Genomic DNA, 21,882 nt, shown 5'->3' on the forward strand with positions numbered 1-21,882 from the left:
ATGCAGCAAGAATTACAGCTGTTTGGGAAAGCATATGCATTTTTACTTGGTTTTACTGGCACTTGAAGCCTCCAGAACGTGAAAATATCGATCCTAAAGTATTGTGGCAGAGCAAATGAACACCTCCCAAAAACAAGAGTGCCCAGAGTGCAGAGGGCGCATGTTTGTGTTTGAGTTCATTCTTTCGAGTTTCTCTATGCATAATTTCATAGATATGTGGCTATATTTAACCACTGGTTCACCTAAAACTCTTACACTATCTGTAGTTAAATGGCATGGTTTGATATAGTGCTCAGGTAAATTTGATTAAGTAAATATTAAACTTTTGAAATTCAGAAAAAAAGAACCACATATTGATGAATCAATACATGAAAATTATGTATTTGTGTCCTGTTATTTATCTTTTGGTATGCATTTCAGAAAAAAACAAAATTGGTTAGGATTCAGGTGTAGTTGCAAATAGTGATTAATCCTGATTAATCCACTGAAAATTCTGATTAATTTGATTAAAAATTTTAATCATTTGACAGCCCTAATATATATATATATATATATATATATATATATATATATATATATATATATATATATATATATATATATATATATATATATATATATATATATATATATATATATATATACCATTATATCTACATAATAAATGTAATTATAGCAATTATTAATTAAAATCTAAATGTTATTTAGATTTTAAATGTACAGTTATTTGATCAAATAATGTTCATTAAACAAGTAAAATACAAATATAAATAAGGTTAAATATTAATACAATAACACATTAAGCATACATGTATAAATATATAAATAAATGTATTTTAATACATATGTGCATGTCTTTATAAACCTTACCGTCTTGGCTCATGAATATTAATAAGGTGATGGACCCTAGCCATAAAATATTTATGTGGCTTGCTACAATTTTTTCTTCACGTGGCAGATGAAACTCTTAAATGAAATGATTAATCCTCTGATATATTTATGTTATAATGGTTACTTTTCCCCTATGGCTCACCCGATTGAAATAAAGAGCATTTGTGGGCAATTTGGAGGAAGTTCAGATTGAAATCTCTCACTTTAGATTCACAAACATTGGTATTTTAAAACTGTAAAGCAAACATGATCACTTTTTTTTTTTTTTTATCTAAGAAGCAGAACTCTCAAATTATATTCAATACAATATAAATAAAACACCTGAGATATTAAAGAGAGATCTCATTAGTGTTTTCTTTCCTAAGGGTATTCTCAATATCAAACGTTTGTTTTTTTGACTCCTGAATTAAATGCAGATCGATCATTATGTTTGTGATAATAGCATTCAGAATGAAGCTGTCTGTGGCACTGTGTGATTTGCCCGCAGGGAAAAGGAAAGATCAGCTTTCACACTGCTCTTGGCTTTCATACTCGTCTCGCACCCTCGGTTTTGCAGGTGTCCAGACTAAAGAGGCTTTTTATTCTTTCTCCAAGTGAAGAAGAGAAAGGCGAGCTGGAGGGAGGCTCAGCTGCTGGCGGTCACAGCACTGCGTCTGTCACCTCTGGCTGGACGTCCTGCCCTCATTTCCCTGGGTGGATCTGTCTGGAGGAAGGGCAGAGCAGCCCACCACAAACCGCTCGTCGTCTGGGACACAGCTTCCTTTCTTTTTTTCCTTCTGCTGACTGGGTTCTCAGCCTTGGCTCATTCACACTGCGTAGTCACCTCATATAAGTGTGATTGACCGAAGCTCACAATTACAACTGACAGATTGTAGTTCTTTGTGCCAGTTTGCTGAGAGCCATAAGGAAAGATGCATCCAACAAGTCACGAGCTGAGAAGGACACCTGTACCCAGTATGTGCTGATTTGGCAATTGGATGGCAATTAAAAGCTCAGGCCTGAAGGAAAAAAAAAGAAGAAGAAGAAAATCTGTTTCTCCAACTTGTAATTTGGCCTGACTCTTAGCCAACGAGACACATCCCTGGTACGGTTGAAACACAGAGCAGATGTGACGTGCAATTCAGGGCATCATCAAGAACGTCAAAAACGCTTCAAAGTAGAAATGCTGCTTGACTCACTTCCAGATGTGAGACGTTAAAACAAAGCTGTTGCCAGCAGACTGCAGAATGTGTTTGTGTGTTCAAGTGTGTGTTGCAGGGCAGGGATCTTCTCATATATGTGTCCATATGTGTGTGTTTGGGGGAAGATGTGCATGAAATAACCAGTTCCATCTGCTTCCTGATCTCAGCACTCCTATAGGAGACGACACATAGCCGTATGATAGTACTGGACTTTGATCCTGTTTTTCATTTATTTATTTAAATAATGTAACCAAATCAGAATTCATTGAGGTTCATGACAAAATAAATCATATTCTGCTTTCATGATTTAACGAAGACATATAGAAAAAAAATCACAGATTATATTGCTTGTATCTTAACTGTTTAATGGAAACATCAATAAGATTTTTCTTATTTTTTATTTTTTTTTAAATGTAATTTAAATAGGTAAATACATGTATTTTATTGTATGCATTTTTATTTATTTCATTAAATATTTTTTATTTATGAAGTTATTTATTACTAGTTTACTTTAATTGATTTGTTATTTGTACAATTATTAATGCAATTTAAACTTGTTTTTTAATAGGACACAATTAAATTGATATTAATATTAAATTGAATAAAAAATACATATATAAAAAAAATACATAAATCAGATTCCACTATGTCTTTGTATATTATTATTATTATTATTTATTTTTTTATTTTTTTTAAAGCTACATGAGGTTTGACAATAAAGTATAAATTAATTTAAATAAAATGCATTTTACAAAATTAATGCAAATACTGCAAAATTCTGGACGTTGTTGACTGTAAAAAGGACAGAATTTATAGCTGTTTAATTTTCTTCACTCACTCCATTGTCTGGTGTCACAAACTCAGTTTTGAGACCCCTCTGAGTGGGGGCTGCTAACTGATACCACCCTCCTCTCTTCACACATTCCAACTTCCTGTGCACTATGAGCTTCCTGTCAAAAGCTGAGCACAGACAGACTGACACAGAGCAGATCTGCAGATGCTCTGGAGGCCTCAGAGAGTCAGAGATCCACACAGACAAAAAGAGAATAGGGTCAGTGTTGCTTTTGTTTATCGTGGCATCTATCAGCAGCTGTCAGCGCTGAGCGCATTAATCGGGTTAGCTGGTGGGCCGTCTGCAGGGGTCCGACTGCATCAGGCAGGTGATGAGGACCCGCTCTTTCCTCATTGGTTAAAGTGTGCAGGCAGACTTTGTGTGCACATCGGGTCCTGAGAGGCTTTGATTAGCAGGCCTTTTGACTGAGAGGCTTTGATTGGCTGGTCTTGTTCTGCTGGTGCTCAGTCCAGCCCTGTGGAGGTAAGATTCCCCCCGTCTCTGATAAGAGGGGAGACACAAGGTCCTGACAACACATTTATCTGTGCTTTGTAATGCGATTGGCCTTTCCCTGCGGTGGTGCCATCTCCCCTAGCAACGACCTTTCGTGAAGGACGGTATAGCTGAGAATAAGGGAACAAGTTGCTCAGAATAAAATATACCACTTAAGTAGTGTTCAACCAAATGCAGTCAGTGTTGAGTTTCTGGCTCTTATGGAAAAAAAAGATGATATTCTTACTTTTATTGCTTTTTTGAGGCAACATGATTTGATGGGGATTTTATCAAGAGAAGAACCAGTCTACAAATGAAAAAAAAAAAATGTTTCTCATTTGTTTCACAAAAACAGCAATGAGTTAAATTGTTTAATTTAATTTAATTTAATTTAATTTAATTTAATTTAATTTAATTTAATTTAATTTAATTTAATTTAATTTAATTTAATTTAATTATTTCTCAAACAATTTGAAATACATGCAATTTGAACAATTTGAACCCATGCATTTTGAATTGTTTGTGATATTTTCTTTCCATGTTTGCAAAAAATCATGAAACAAATTCAGTTTTTTCAATGCAACAATGACATCTCATGTGTATCTCAGTTATTTCACCAAGACAGCAATATTTAAATCAAATATTAAAATAAATTATTTTTTTTCATAAATTAAATTAAAATATAATAAAAAATGAAATAAAATAAAATATAAAATACAATAAATGCGATTAAAAAATGAAACTAAAAAACGAAATAAAAGTCAAACAGCTCTTTTTTTAAATATAACTTTATATATAGAATAATAGATTAAAAATTAAAAATTAAACTCAATTTAAAATGCAAAGTGGGTTCATGACTACAAAAACTCATGAATCAAATTCTGATTTTTCAACGAAACAATGAAATTCTTTATATGTTCTGTGTAAACTTTTCTTCTGAGAAAAAAATTCGGCATTCAGATTGTCTCACCTTTCAGAGATCTCAAACACGTCTCAAACTGCAAATCTTTCCAAGATACCAAAGTCTGCAAGCAAAAGTAATTCCAGTATGAACGCAAACATCTTTTATCCCATTTTTTCCAAAGACCAAATTATTTGAGCTGCTTTCTACATCAACTTTATGCTCCTCACTTGTGTGTAAACTATTTTTGTGTGTTTTTATTTCTCCCATAAATTTCTAAGAAACATCTGAGGCAAACATCTTTAAATCTTCTGAAAGAGCATCCACTGAGCAATTAAACCCCTCTGAGAGCACACAGAGTACCAGTGCTTCATACTGCTGCAGTACACAATAAATAATAAAGGGTTCCAACACCAATAATTATTAGTCTGTTTCCCTGTCTGTGCAGTTGGCATTCAAGACAAGTCTTCAGGGCATAAAGGACTGGTGTGCATTTTCATTAGCTCATCTGTATGCAAATTCAAGATCAAACAGAGGCCCCTCCCCTTTATGCGAATGGGTCCAAACCCACTATGATACCTCTAACTGATACATTTTAAATGAGTGAAAAACACAAGAGAGGAAAGTCATGAAATCCTGAACCCTTTAAACCTAGAGCTTTTTTTTATGTTTTGACACTCTTGTTTTATTATGCAATTCTCAAACGCACTGAACATGATCTAGTCCATCCTTCCCAGTTTTCATCATGATTGGTCTCCGCTCGATCCCTGCTGGCTCTGAGTCTCTCTGTCTGTGTCTGTGTCTGCTGTGGACCGGAGCCGTATTACACTGGCCATCTCACTGCTGCTCTCCTGCCATCTAGTCTCCATGACTAAAAAAATCATTTCTTTTCCAATTACATCCACAGCACTGTGAAATGAAATGTCATCCTGTTTGGTGGTATTGAGCTTTCTGGAAACTCTCGTGTTGCAGCTGATCACAGTCAAAATCAACAGAACATTTGACAAGATACCAGAGGATTTAATGCAAACCCGCCACTGAAGTTTCTTTTCATCTCAGCTTTTCGAGCGAGATCACCTGACCATAACCCTCACTGTCCAATGACACTTAAGCCCCTTTCACACTGCACGTCCGACCCGGCATATTGCCGGAACATTGCCAGGTCACCTTCTGTGTGATAGCAACCACGTCCCGGGATTGATTACCGCATTGAACCCGGGTCGGGGACCTAGTAACATTGCCGGGTTCAACCCAGGATGAGCGCTGTGTGAACAAAAGCCAGATCTAATGCCGTGTTTTACCTGCTGTTTTGAAGGAAGATCAACATTCGCAACAAAAACATATTTGCAAACTGTAATGAAGCAGAGATCATTTATTTCCCCACTTTCCGTGCTGATGCCGAATTGTCCGCTTGCTTCAGTGAAAGTATAACATGCCTAATGTTTTCAACTCGTACATTACACGTCACTTTACTGGTTGTGTGTGAAAGCATGCACATATCCCGGGTAATCACTGGCAGTGTGAAAGTGCAAAATCTAGCGACCCGGGAACAAATGCCGGAACACTTTTTTTCTGGATTGTCTACAATCCGATATTATAAAGAAGTTGTACACTACTGGGCTTTACACTTACAAATGTGTTTGCTACATTTTAGAATAGAATTGGTATTATTATATCTTTTTTTTTTTGGCATGTAAATGGAGGCAGTTTACAGTCAGCGTCTGACCTCACTATGAACCTGCTGTCTCTCAGAGGTTTGGGTTTCAGTCAGTGAAAGCAGATGTGAATGTATGCTTGTGATATCTCACACTGATGCAGTGCTAATGTATCAGAGTGGGAAGGGAAGTTTAATTGTGTTAGACTTCTGATGAGGCGGCCTCATGGGAAAGCGCAGCTCGTTCACTAATGTGTGTGCCCGTCAGCAGCCGGACGCTTCTGGGAAACCGGCTTAAAATATAACCTGTGGCCACACTGACATCCATCTCTATAGTTAGGAGAGATGTTAAGAGGGAATAGATGAACCTATGGAAAAGCCACATAATTTCAACAAATATTTACTGGGATCTGAGCAGCTCTAAGATGCTGAAAGCACAGGCTCATGAGTAAATAAACACATTTCCACACTTCACAACACAAACAAACAGTGCACATATTTGAATTAAATCACAGTCTAAACCCTCGTGCACACCGGGACGATTATCGCATGCGCTTATCGCCGGCGTTTTTCGCCGTGTCTTTTGTGTTCATACCCAAGCAATTTTTGCTGGTGATGAGCCGAGTGAACGTGCAAATTTACTCCCTGACATTAGAAGGCGCTTGCTTAATGAAAAACAGAAATGCCCCGGTACACATCAAATCCTATTTGATCTGCAATTTCTCTCCATAACCATTCCCTCTTATCGAGATTTTTGTAGTTGCTGTTGCGTTTGTCATAAAGCCCTTACTTTGTGTTCAGATACCAATGAGACCAGCAGCTCTACATTCATCTTGCCTCGATCTTGGTTTACTTACTTCCTCTTCGTCCTTAGGTATCAAATGTGCTCAGCAAGACCGTTTTGTGCTTGAGTGCCACCAAGTAGTGGTTTACTGTAACTTCAGCACCACAAGGCACGTGAACAAAAGCACCAATCTCATTTGGTCAGCCATTTTTTAACGCTGTGCATCAAACCCAAAAAACGAGCCCGAAGCATTTTATATATATTTTTTTTTATTACACCTTTAAGATTTGCGTTTTGCACGTCAGTTTTGTTTAGTCACAAGGCATTAAATGTCGGGGATAATCTCGCGCGATATTTGTCCTGGTGTGAACCGGCCTTAAGACTAATGCATTATTATTTTGCTTAAACATGCAGCGCTGGTTACTAGTTGGTGATCCTAGTTTGAAACTTGTAAACCATCTTGGACCAGCAACAAACTAACTATGACGGTCAAAAATCAGCTGATCTGTTTTGTCCAATTGCAAACTGGTGAGTAGAAATGGAAACAGGAGTTAAAATACAACCTGTCACGTTTTATAAACATTTTCATGAATCATTGACATAAGAAGTTACATTAATGACTCCTTAAAAATTTAGCGAATGGTTATGTGTCATATATCATCATAAATGATGGGTGCCTAATGTAATCATTCTTCAAAGTCATTGCTTGTCATTATTAAGCCTATATTATAAGTTCTCAGTGCCATTTCCACAATGTTTTTCTTCAGTGGTTGACTGAATCCTACTTACATTGACTGAAGAGTCTACACTGTGATCTTCGTTCAGTAGTTTAGAGGATTTAACCAAACACAGAGGAGGTCTGGTTAGTTTTGGAACCAGCTGTGTAGACTCCATTTAAACTCATAGAAGATCTTGCAGACCGCTATCAAATATTTATCCTTGCTTGTAAGACTCATGCACAATTTACAGGCTGGGAAAGGTGACATGAAATTCTCAGTGTGACTCCTCCCTGAACTGGGTCATGTTATGGCTAGTGTTTTTTTCCTTTAGGTTCTTCTTAGACAGCATATTTATAGAACTCCAGGACAGATGACTGGAGCTCAAACAGCTTTCTAATTTGGACAGGAGCCATGTTAAGACTGAAAGAACCTTGAGATTAATATTTCATGAGAGAAAAAGAAGGGTGGTCAACTTAAATCTTTAACGGCATTCTCTGTAAATGGTGCCATTTGTGCTGAAAAACATCAGAATAATTTTAAATTAGTATTTTTTCTGGAAAACATAATTGAACATTGACAAAGTGTATTCATAAAAATATACTGATAAAGTTTATTTTATATGATGGTAGAAGCACCAGAACATTGTATACTAATGGGGAAATGTTAAAAAAAAAAAAGTTCTCCTCTGAAAATGCATTATTTATTTTTTTTATTATTATTTTTTTGTGTTTTTAGTTTTTTTAGTTACCAGCCACTGTCAGCATTCACAATTTTTGTAATTTTCCAATAAAATTTCTATGGCCATCAGAATAATTAGATGCATAAATATCTGAACATGCAATATCAAGAGAAACAACACTGCCTCTGATAAAAAAAAAAAAAAATACAAATAAAATCTAGCTTCATGCATTCATTTTTTTGTAACACTTCAATATGGGTGTGTTTTTTTATGAAAAAGGCAAAATGTAAAAAAAAAATGAAAAAAGATTTTAAGTATTTTATTTTACTTTTAAATCTAATTAATAACATGACTCATTTGTAAAGTTAATCTTGTCAATGGTTTCAGTATTATGTCAGGAGGACCATCATTTCGCACAGTTGGCAAAATGTCTTATTAATAATGTGTGCATCTATGTTTATGGCAGGTAAGGCTATTTATTTTCCCTCACTTGGGTGGGGTCTTTGCTTGGGTTTGAGCTACAGCCTTCCTGTTTACTGCTGCTCAAGCACATGCTGCTGTGAGGTTGGTCTCTTTGTTTTCATCCCAGACCTTCCCAACCCCAGATTTATCTGCTCATATCCAGCTTTAACAGCATCGGTAAATCGTGCCCAGCTATACTCGCTCTCTACAGGCCTAAAAACCCCGCTGCAAAATGGAGGGAGCTGTTTGTCTGTGAGCCTGTAAATTTCTGGAGCTTTTTAAAGAGCTGCCTGCCGCCTCTAAGACCCAATAAAGAATAGTATCCAGACTCGAATGAACAGTGAATGAGCTTCTGCCCAGCGGGGTAGAAGAGACCTTATACCCACACAAATTCTTTTTTTCTCGTTTTGACAGAGGTAAATGGAAGTTGGGGCCTGCTTCATGATACACTGGGGGCCTTAGGGGCCCATGATTTGAGGTTGCTACTTTTCTCTGCAGGGTTTTTGCCCTCGCTATGACTCCCTGTGTGTGGAATCTGCTTTAGGTGGAAATTCTCATCACCCAACTGATTGTCTGTTTTCCTGTGCCTCAGCACTAACCTGTAAGGGTCATGTTAGAGTTGCAATTTGCTAGGAAAGTTTATTTCTGCCACAGAATAAAAAAATTTGAACAGGTAGTTGCAACTTCTAAACTCAGAGTTCAGATTTTCTTTTCCTGCAGTTGCAAATTTATATAATTCTCAGAATTGCAAGTTTGTAATTGTTAACAATTGTTTGTTATAAAACTCGCAATTGTGAGTTTACGTCTTGCAATTCTTACTTTTTTCTCAAAATTTTTAAGTTCACTTCACACAGTTCATATAAACTTGGAATGCGGAGAAAAAAATCTAAGGTGAGTTCATAAATTGCATTTGCGAGTTTATATCTCGCAATTACTAATTTAGAATTGTGAGTAATAAACCTGCAATTCTTTGAAAAAAATTCAAAATTGTAAATTATAATTTACAATTGTTGACTTACATCTAGCAATTAATAACTTGGAATTATATGTAAACTCGCAACTATGAGAAAAAATTCAGTTGCGAACTTATAACTCAAAATTGTGATTTTACATCTCACAATTCTGACATTTTTCCTACAAATTCTGAGTTTACGTCTCACAATTAATATCTCGCAGTTGTGAGATATAAACTCACAATTCGAAGAAAAAAGTCAAATTATGAGTATTGCTCACAACGTTTTTCTTTAAATTCTAAGTTTACATCCTGCAACTATAACTTTTAAGATATAAATTCTAAAATAATTTGAATAATGAGATATAAACTTACATTTCTGAGAAAAATAAGAAGAATTGTTGGATAAAAAGTCACAATGAGCTTTTTTTATATTTTTTATTCTATGGCAGAAATAGGCTTCCATAATTTGTTGTTGTGGACAGTGGACAAACAGTGGCAGAGCTGACAATCTGACCATTAAACAGACTGTCCTCTCCAATGAAATCACAAGAGTCGGGCCAATAAACTCTAATGGCTCTGTCGATCCAAATCTCCAGTTTGTAGCATGTTCTTGTGTACTGAGATTGATTCCTGGAAAAGGCCACCAGAACAGGATGTGTGTGTGTGGCAGACCCCCAGTGTGTGTCCGTGAGCTGATATTGTGAGGTCCAAGCTTATGGCACTCACTGGTTCCAATGTAGCATTTACACCAGTGTAATGAATCACTCAGCAAATGTTGCTCTTGGACTTACTGGTTGAAAAGGACATAACAGAGGAAGAATATAACAGCAGGGAAGGTTCACACTGCCACCAAAACACATTGCCTAAACTATACTCTAAACTATGATTATTTACATTAATAGACCCTGCTGAAAAGAACAGTTTAAACCAGCATGGATTCTCATGCTTTTCCAGGTTGGTTTATGCTGTTTAGATGCTGGTCTGGTTGGTAATTACATGCATTTATTTGAAATTAAATATTTAAAATACCTACTTTTTCAAATATGCAATTTGAAAGATTAGTTTTCTATTTTAATATGCATTTTAAAATGCAGTTTATTCCTGTGATCGTGCAGCTAACATTTCAGTAGCCATTACTCTTCACAGTTACATGATCCTTCAGAATTTTTCAGGATTGTTTGATACGTAGACATTTCAAAATAAAAGAGTTTATTTTTAATAGAAATTCTAACAATGTTAAAGTCTTTCATCTAACTTTTGATCAATCTTACTCACCTCAAACCTCTGAACAGTAGTATAATATATATATATATTCTTTTTTTTTATATTAATAAGATTCTCACAACGTTTTTTTAATTTTGTAATTTAATTTTTTTTACGTGCACTAACAGGAGTAACTATTATAACCACAATATTTCTTAATCCCATGCCTCATATCACTCTGCATTGCCTGTGTTATCATAACATCATTTAAACTAAAATCAATATGAAATTTCCAATAATTCATTCGTTAAATATTTATGTAATAAGACTGATACTCTCAACCACTTTGCATTATGGTATTAATTGCCCTCTAAGGGTTTATTTTGCAAGAAAAAAAGACTAGTTATTATCCCTTACCTATATATTGTAAATATGTGATACTGTATGTCCTATAGCCTAAACAGAGGTATAACAAACAATGTCTAGATTTTATTCTCTAAAGATTGAAGAATACTAGTACTTAGTGGACAGAAATACCTAGAATATTTGCCTTAAGAGTATAAAAGCTGTTCTGTTGTAAAAACCTGGTTTTGTATATAGTTTATAAGGGGATTAAAAGGCCACAGCCTGCTCTGTGAAACCTTTCTGTCTGCTGTTATAAAGCAGAGCCTGTGGAGATGAATGAATGCTGTTCTCTGTTCACTCAGAGCCAGCGGCTGATAGCATCTCTCACTGCATGCTCTTTCACATTAAGAGAGAGTGAGAGCATGGCATGTCTGTAACGGACTAATGCCAGACAAAGGAAACCCCATCACTCCTCTCTCTTATAGTCTCTCTCAAAGGCATTTTTATGTATGAGTCTTTATGTTCACCTGCAAGGGATCCATAGATCCCTGTTTTCAGCTAGTAGCAGTGCTAATGCTAAATCAGCTCATTCCTTCTTTTTTTAAGCAACACGGACATAAGAAGAAACATTTATTGCTGAAATGCTGCTCTCTTATTGTCACAAGAAGTGTCAACCTTCCCCTAAAAGCCTTTTAAAAAAAAATAATATATATATATTTATAGCCTCTAAATGCCATCTGAAATTTTAATCTAAAATTAGGATTTTTATCAAGCTCCTATGCTTAGGCTGAGTCATTTTACTTTAATGGCAATGTGCAGGTCCTTTTCCAGGCTATTAAAGTGAAATAACTGAACATAAACATAAATATAGGAGCCTGATAAAAATCCTAATTTTAAATGAAAATTTCAGATGGCATTTAGAGGCTTTTGCATCTGAACTCTACATATATATATATATATATATATATATATATATATATATATATATATATATATATATATATATATATATATATATAGCTTAAATTTGCTTACATAAACTAACACTTCTAAATAAAAGAATGGTTAAGTGTAATTAAAGTAACTCTTAAGCACACTTTTAAAAAGTGCACTTTGTAAAATATCAAATTAAGTTTTGGTAAGTTTAACTTTATCATTGTTATAACTGTGTACTTTCAAATATATTTAGTTGCATTACATAAGGGTTTTAATAGGTTTTAATCTAAATATGTACTAAAATCCTCCTTCAGTGGTTCAAAAAACACTTACATTTAAACAGTCATACATTTCCATTTAATTGCAATTAATTGCTACAATATTTTCACAATATGTACACTGTTAAGTGTTAAGTAAGCTAAAGTGTACTAACTTTATATTAATAAAGTGGATATTAAAGAGATTTGTGGTTCTGTGATATCTGTGATTTTTTCACTTCTATCTGATGCAGGAATCAGATACTGCAGAGTAACATGAGCAGCTACCCTGTGGAATGAGAGGAACTGTGATTAAGTGGAGTCAATTCTATTAGGCAAAGTGCTCAACGCTTTGCTGATCATAATGTGAAGTGATGAATTTACCTCTCCGATGAGCTTAACTACACTGCTTCAGTGATAAATTCATACAAATACAGAACCCTCTTCAGCCCCATTTTACCCAGTCATTACTACACCATCATTAAAACATCTGGGGTCAGTAATGTTTTTAGTAATGATGCTGAAACTTCAGCTTTGCATCACAGGAATAAACAATATTCAATATTAAAATAGAAACAATTATTTTAAACTGAAGTAATATTCCAAAATATGTAGTAATATTCCAAAATATTACTGTTATTTTATTTTATTTTTATGAATACAGCTTTAGTTAGCATAACAGACCTATTTCAAATATATTAACAAATCCTACAGACTTCAGACCTTTTGTTTTGTTTCATTGAGTTTTCAAATGAATCCCCCAGTTGATCAAACCAACAAAGTAGATTCAAACTGTTTTTTTTAAGTAAATAAATAAATAGTTATTATAATAATCAATTTAATTTAAATCAAAAGATTTTACATATAAAATGCTATGTGGGGACCATATTGACTAAAATAAATTAATTGATAAATCTGAGTTATGAATCAGAAAGTGTGAACTGATTGTTAAAAATAAACGTATCTTGTGACATTTATGTAAACTGCAAAATAATACTTAAATCATAAATGGTTAAAATATACCCAAACGTAATGTAGAGTATAATTTCTCAGAACTTTATCACTTTGCCAGAGCCGAGGAGCAGAGAAATCTGTGAATAAGTAGCGTGTCAGCACTGCTTCCTGCTTACAGACGGTTCCTGGCAGGTTCTGCGCCTGAAGGACACCAGGGGTACTCCAGGAAGTGTAAACACTCGTATGCCATGACTACTTTTCAGCACCATCAGTTTCATTTACAGAGATTTGAAGGCAAAATGTGCCCTTGGGTTTTTATTTAACTTCTTATTGAACTCAGAATTGAAACTCTTGAGCAGTGAAGGAAATAATTAACCATTTAAAGTCAACATGAAATTAAAATAGACCGTATTTACTTTTTAATACACATGATCCTATTGTGCATGATTCCTCTGTGCAAATAATTACAGTTGTCTTCAATTAATCAAAATTCAATAACTTCCCCCACCTCTAAAGCACATAGATCACACAGACAGAGACATTAAATGTTAGCCTATAGGCAAACAGCTTTAGGCATTGTTATTGGTATTTCAACATTTCAAAAGCCTTGCCAATATAACGAAGTGAGTGCCATTTCATATACTCACTTTATCCATTTGCGCAATAAGTTTTGAACACTTTATGTTTATGGAAAGAAGCCCTTAATAAGAAAATGAAACTTCGTTGCAAACCAAAATGTGTTGTAATTATTCAGATTCTGATTCTTCTGATTTCCCTCTGTTTTCAGGGATACCACGGTACCTCAGTCAGCCGGAAGCCGCGTTTGTGCGGGTGGGTGACAGTCATGTGCTGAACTGTGAGGTGAATCCAGACCTGGTGTCTTTCATCCGTTGGGAACAAAACAAAGAGCCGGTTGAGCTGGACCAGAGAGTCTTCACGCTGCCCAGTGGTGCTCTCGTCATCAGTAACGCCACAGAGGCAGACGCAGGCCTGTACCGCTGCGTGATCGACAACGCTGGGCCCACCAAGACCAGTGAGGAAGCAGAAATACAGATACTGCCTGGTAAATATTCCATTCTTCCATACACACGGTATTCCAATTCTATACTTAGAGTTGTATCATCAGACAATAAAGTTGCAAATCAAATTATGTCCATGTTTTTTTTTTTTACTAATGTAAAAAGCTTTATCTGCTATCCAGTATTTAGACTGATTTACTGACTGACATTTAAACAACATTTTGATAACAGAATAACTGTAAATTCATCCAGATTATCCCAGATAACACAAATATGTTCTATAAATAACTTTTTGCAAAACATTTTTTTTAAATGGTTAAAAAACTTTTTTAACTTAGTTATGCATGTTAGAGAATTCGTTAGTAAAAAGTTCCATCTGATAATTTTGCAATTATAGTTATATCTTGCAGACATTACAGTACCCGTTACTTTTAAATGTTTTTAAAGATCATACAAGTTTGAATAAATGTCACATTAATGTTACAAATATAAAATACAAAATCTCAAATATAATTTTTTTAGAAATGCGTCTCATATAAATATAAATATGTCTTCAAAACTATTTTCAAGCATTTAACGATGACTCTTTCATATAAAAAATAGTGCTGTCAAATTATTAATTATGATTAATTGCATCCAAAATAAACGTTGCATGCAATTAATAAACTTATTCAAAATAAGTTTATGATTACATAATATATGTGTGTGTACTATGTATTTTTATTATGTATACAGGATATCAATACACATACAATATATATTTTGAAAATATTTATATGTACGGCATGTATATTTAGATATTATATATAATATATTTAATATATAAACAACATTTTCTTAAATATATTCATGCATATATTTGAAATTATAATAAATATACACACACATATTATGTAAATAAAACTTTTATTTTGGATGCTATTAATCAAGATTAATCATTTGACAGTTGTGGTAGACTGACATTGTTTTTTTGACACCTGATGCTGATAACTGATATAAATATACATAAGGCCGATGGCTGATATAAATATATATAAAATATATAAAAATAAAAATAATATATATTTTTATCATAATTTTTATTTATTTTAATTAATGTTTAGATAGTTAATGTTTGACAGACTTCTATCTGTATTAGTCAGAACTGAACCACAACAGCGAACAAGAGGAAGAATGGTGCTGCCATTCTCAGCACTGTCAAAATAATAGTCCCGCCTTGAACACATCAGCCAAGCACCAAAAATGTTATTGGCCAAAGCCGATATATCGGCCGATATTTGCCATTTTTTAAATATCGGCACTATTTGACAGCGCTAATCAAAAGTTGTTGTTTTTATTATTATTATTTTTAATGACAAACATAAATTCAGTCAGGTATGTCCCAAAAAAATAATAAACATTTCCCCCTAAAAAGGTTTTATAAGGAAAAAGCCAATTCCCCTGCTTTCCTGACAATAAAAATGCAAGACATTGATTCTGATGTAATTGTTCATTCACTACTGAAACTCACACAATTGAAGAGAGAGAGAGTTTTAAAGGTGGCCTTCTCCAGAAGGATGCCCACAGGTGGTGTTATCAAAGAGAACAATGTCATTTATGCTAAAGTTAAAGAGGACTGAGCTCCTTTGTGGTAGATATTCAGCATGCAGATTTATTTTTACGGGCAGTCATGAGCACAGAGTGAGATATTAAAGAACATAAATCAGACCTGAAGCACCATCGCCTGCTGAGGTTATCACACTAAACATGGAGCAGGGAGCAACATGATGCATCAGTATGTAAAGAGACAAAAAAGACATTTTGAATTTTGTTCCCTCACTGAAATAAATGAATAAATAATGAATATTAAAGAGAAAGCTTTTTAAAAGCTTCAACCTAAAAGATATATACAGCAAATGTTACAATATAAATAATGTATGTGTAAATTTTACGAATTGGCCCAACAGAGGTATCCAATGGTGGATGAAGGTTTCCTCCGTGTTTGGTTATTTGTTTAGGTTAAATTAAAATCTGACTCCATTTTATTGTCTAATAAGTATGCCATTTGTAGAAATCTTTCCAAGCATTACTATTTGTTTTACCAGTGACATCTGAAAACCTACTGTATGTTAGGAAGTGTTAGGAAAACTGTTTCAGCATGTTTTTCATTCAATTTGTTGCAACTAAAATTATGTACTTAGAGAAATCATTAAGAGAACGTTCTATTTTATCATTTTCAAATATCATGGTAACATTTACTTTTAAATGTTTTTAAAAACACAATTTGTTGTGACTAGTGGTGCAAAAATGATGCACTTCACTCTTAATTTGTAGGGCTAAGTGGTCAAGAAAATTTCCATTTTCTTGTTGTATAGCTTCATTATCACAATCAGTATTTTTCTTGTTTTCCAGTATAATTCCAAATATTTTAACTTGGGTAAAATTTATTCAAATAAAATTCTGTAAACTGTATAATAACACTAGTCTTAAGTGAATATAACCAGGTTTTTTCTCATCCCACTTTCTAAGCATTTTAAGCCCACTTAAAAAAAAGTTAAATTCATACATAAAGAGATGCGCTTTCAAAGATAGAAATTCTATAAACCATTACATTTATTTACTAGTGCTGTCAAACGATTAATCACATCCAAAAAAAAAGGTTTGTTTTTATATGCATAATATGTGTGTGTTCTGTATATATTTATGATTTATATATAAATACACACACATACAGTATATATTAAAATATTTACATGTATTTACATATCTATATTTATATTATAAATAAATAGATTTAATATATAAACAATACTTTTTTCTGAAATATATACATGCATGTGTATTTATATATACATAATAAATATACTGAGCACACATACATATATTATGTAAACAAAAACTTTTATTTCATTTTTTATTTTTAACTTATATTAATCACAATTAATCGTTTGAGAGCACTATTATTTACATGTATTTTTGAAAATTATTTATACATTTGTATTATTTTCAAGTTAAAATGTTTAAACATTCTTAAAAATAACTAGATTAATTAAACTTAAAGGGGGGGGGGGTGAAATGCTCGTTTTCACTCAATATCCTGTTAATCTTGAGTACCTATAGAGTAGTACTGCATCCTTCCTAACTCCAAAAAGTCTTTGGTTTTATTATATTCATAAGAGAAAGATGGCCTGTACCGATTTTTCCCTGAAAACATGACCGGCTGGAGGCGTGACGTGTGGGCGGAGTTAAGAATCACGAGCGCGAGTAAGCTTTTGCGTTGAGAGCGTTCGGAAGCTGTGACATTACCGTGAGGAAAAAAACATCCAAAACAAACCATGGCTAACAGTCAGATTCAGCGTATATTTATGATCCAGAATCAGATCCAGAGGCTGAAATTTAACAAGAGCAGCCTCAGCAACGACGTCTCTATGTGGTATGTACTGAAACTGTGTATATTTGCTTAGCGGTTTTGGAAAATGACTAAGTTCCACTCTTCCGGCTGAAGTGCCCTTAAGACCCATATAAGGAAATTCCGCTCCATCTAACGTCACACAGAGCCATACTCGAAAAAAACTTTCCGAAACTTGTGACAAACCGGAAGGAGTATTTTTGAAACAGAAATACTCCTTCAAACGTACAACTTAATTTTTGAAACTTAGTCCATGTTTAGCATGGGAATCCAACTCTTTAACAGTGTAAAAAACTCAGTATGCATGAAATAGCATTTCACCCCCCCTTTAAGAACTTGCATAGATGCCAGACTTCATACTTCCTCTCAATTTCAGTTTGCTTCTGTACTCAGTCCCAGATAGCACACTATCTTCCAGTTTTTCTCCGGCTCCAAAACAGCCGGTCAATCAACGAACAGAGGGTGGGCTGAGAGCTGTGATGTAGATGCTAAGTGCCCAATTTAGGATTGTAGTTTAGGTTAGGGGAATCAAAAACGGACACGGAAACACGGGATGCTATTCGCTTTGTTGTGGAGAATATTCCTGGCATTTGCCAACTGAAGCCCGAACAAGAGGAGTGATTGTTTCACATTTTGAATGGAGGTGAAGTTGTGGCCCTACTTCCTAGTCCCGACAGGTTTTGGGAAAAGTTAAATTTACCAAATGTTATCATTAGCGAGAAACTGGGGATGCCAAAGTCCGCCAAGGCGATAATTGTGATTTTGAAATACCATGTTCTCTCCGGTATTTCACTCAATGGTTTTGTTTTTGCAGCATTCCCGAAGTTCGAGGTGGCTGAGCCGGCGCATAACACACGTCATAACCAAATGTTATGTGATTGGCTTACGGGTAACCAATGATTTTAAACTTCATACAAGCGCCTCCCAACGAGAAAGAAAACGCTTGTCAAGTATACCCTTCCGGACTCTGTCTACGAAGCAAAGCGAAGTAGCAGAGTTTGGTATTAACAGGCTAGATTTTTCTTACCCCACTTTTTAAGCGAAACAAAACATATTTAAAGAGATAGTCCTCTCAAAATTAAAGTTTATATCACCACCCTCATGTGGTTCTAAACCTGTACACTTTCTTTTGTCTGTGAACTAAACAACATTAGACCCCACTGACTTCTATCATATTGACAGTCTCAAAATATCTAACTTTGTGTTTTGCAGAGGTAAGAAAGGTTTGGAGTGACATAAATAAATGAAAGAATTTTCATTTTTGAGTGGACAAAAATGTTTGTCAATGAGGTAAAAAAACAAACTTAATACCAAAGTATATACTCCTTAAAAAACAAAAATCCTTAATATGGTATGCAATTTTGCTTTTCACGCCTTGTTTTAAGGATGTTTAGATATTTTTACAGGAAAAAAAAAATGTTTAAATAGTTAAAAACAATTAGGACAGACATTGTGTGTGAATGCACTTCTCTGTTTTGTGCAGAATCAGGGGAGGAAAGGACACTAGAGTTTCTCCTGGAGCCTCAGCATGTGTCTAAAGCCATTGGGGAGAGTGTGCTGCTCCCCTGTGTGGTGACGGGACATCCCACAGCCTACATCACATGGACGCACAAAGACCAGCTCATTGAGTACAGGTAAGAAACGCATCATCAAGCAGCATTTCTGTCCTCACAGATCTCCAGGGTGGATAGATACTCTGAATCAGACAGTGATTTCCACTAACAGCTCATTGATTCCTCTGTGTGTTGCCAATGTGACGAACATGAGCTTAGAGTCCCGCTGTGGCAGCAGTGTCTACTTTTAGGGATCACTCTCTTGTACATCTGCTGTTCTGCTGGCACACAGCCCCGACCCAGCTGCCCGAGTAAATAATTAGAGTGACGGCGCCTGCCTGCGAGGTGTAAATGCCAGTCAGGACTGCAAGTGTCTGCACCACACACACACTCTCTCACACCTCTCTCATGAGAAACACTGCCAGGCTGTTCACAGATTAGACCTGGGAAGCCACTTTTTCTCATTAGCTGCTGGGTGTCCAAAGGGCAAGCGTGACCCAGAGATTGTAATCAGCCGATGTTCTCAACACTGCATGCAAAAATAAAAAGTGCTGATGGGGTTTCCACAGCCATGTCCACAGCCACATGGAAATGTAAGGAATTGTATTTATTTATTTATTTATTTTCATCATGAGCTTTTATGCATTTTTATAGAGATACGACAGTAGAGAGATGACAGGAGAGCGCTGGAAGGGGAGCGGGATGTCAAAGGACCCCGAGACGGGATTCGAACTTGTGCTTTCTTTGAAAAACTGGCTTCATTTAGGGTTTTCTTCACATACAGTATAAACACTGATCAACACACACACATAAAGCACATGAAATATTCTTCCTTGACTGGTAATAACTGATGAACTGTTCTTGTTACATGGACTCTCAGCGGAGCAACAGAATCTGAACAGAAGATGAAAGTCTTATAGGTTTGGAGCGACATGAGGAATGACAGAATTTTAGTTTTGGGGTTAACTGTCCCTTAAAATTAGGTAAATAAAGTAAATCAAACTAAATAAAGTGTTCATTCGATAATGTCAATCCATGATACCAATAATGACACTCATATGTAATATGATATAGTAATATGTCTTATATTGACCAAAAACGGATGCTTGGTTGTTCATTCATCAAACAAAATCTGAGAATAGTCACACAAATGTATGCTTAAAATAAATAATTATATCAAATTAATATTTAATTATATTGAATGTAATGTAAATGTAAATCAATTTACTCTGTTATCTTCAGTTGTAACACATAAAATGTATTTATTTAATTTTTTAAAAAATATTTGTATGGTGCCATGATAACAATTTTTTTTTTTTTTTACTGTTTTATTGTCCAGATTGCTTAGATAAGTAATAACACACCTCTTCTGAACAAGTCATTTGTTTAGAGGTATCACTGCAGAGAAGTCCAAGACAAGTTACATCCCAGAGTCCTGTAGTTTGTTTAGTGGTTTGCTCAGATCCCTAACCATTAGCATGAGCAATTGTACCAGCACTGCTTGCCTTAGTAAACACCACTAATAATTGCCTTAGAGTAAGTTTGTCATATCAATAATTACCCCATTCACTGGCTTCAATGTAAGTATCCCCAGAGTTGCCATCTTCACAAAATTACTTCATTAATCAAAGCAGCTGCTTGTGGTATTTTCAACACTGAATGCACTCTCAGACTTAGATGACTGAAAAAGATGTTTTGTTCTTGACAGTTAAGAAGTTCCTGCAAGATTTCCATGAAGACGGTTTGGGACTGTCAGTCAGTAATTGGGATTGTTAAATGAAAGCACAACGGAATATTTGTAAGAATGTTTGTATTATCAGACGATAGCGATAGAATGAGGCAGTCAAGCCCCTTCTTGGCATATCCGAATTTATGAAAACATGCTTTGCGTGCAGAAGCCTCACTGCGCTGTGGGGATTATCCACAGTAAATGTACGAGTCACAGAGGCAGAACAAGGGAGAAAAGATAGATGAAAGAGTACAGTGAGCGTGACTCTTGATTGCCTCATATTGAGGTCTGTATGAAGTGTGACTTCAATCCCCCAAACCTTACCACACAATTTAAATATGAACAAAGCCTGTTCACGGTTCCTTTGATCGTACTGTGCAATATCTATCGCCAAATATTTTTATAGTACAGAAGCATTCGGTTCATATTGTGTGTATTTTATGATGTAAAGTGTGTCCCTCTTGTCTGTTTACATAAAATAAACTGAATGTAACACAAAACTTCTTAAAAATATGGGTGCTTGAAAGGTTCTTCACATCTGTGCCATAGAAGAACCATTTTTGGTTCCACAAAGAAGCATTGAGTCAAAGGTTCTTTAAAGAACCATCTCTTTCTTACCTTTTTATAATTTGAAGAACCTTCTTTCACCACAAAGAACCTTTAGTAAAACAGAAGGTGCTTTATGGAACCATTTAGATAAAAAAGGTTCTTCTTTGGCATCACAAAGCACTTTTTTTTTAAGAGTGTAACAACCTTAAAACTGGATGAGATTCAAGAAATTATTTATCCAATTGTATTTTTTCATTACGGTGGTCAAGATGGATTTTGGAACAGTGTAGCTGGTCCAGAGTTTGTTATTCACACCAGCTCTGTAAAACTTTGAGCGACTAGCCGTTCATCCTGCCCCCTCCATTCTCAGGAACCACATTTAGATTCCAATTTGGGGTT

The 21,882-nt window shown here is 34.9% G+C and overlaps 1 protein-coding gene across 10 annotated transcripts in view; it reads left to right on the plus strand.

The window, feature by feature from the left end:
* neo1a (neogenin 1a) overlaps nt 1–21,882 on the plus strand; it is a 148,758-nt gene that overhangs the window by 69,370 nt on the left and 57,506 nt on the right. For all 10 annotated transcript variants that reach the window (XM_052560656.1, XM_052560652.1, XM_052560654.1 and 7 more), the window contains exons 3-4: nt 14,033–14,308; nt 19,136–19,286. In XM_052560656.1, coding sequence (XP_052416616.1) covers nt 14,033–14,308; nt 19,136–19,286 — 427 coding nt within the window. The remainder of the gene's footprint in view (nt 1–14,032; nt 14,309–19,135; nt 19,287–21,882) is intronic.

This window comes from Carassius gibelio, chromosome B7 (assembly GCF_023724105.1).
Source record: "Carassius gibelio isolate Cgi1373 ecotype wild population from Czech Republic chromosome B7, carGib1.2-hapl.c, whole genome shotgun sequence".
Taxonomy (NCBI): domain Eukaryota; kingdom Metazoa; phylum Chordata; class Actinopteri; order Cypriniformes; family Cyprinidae; genus Carassius; species Carassius gibelio.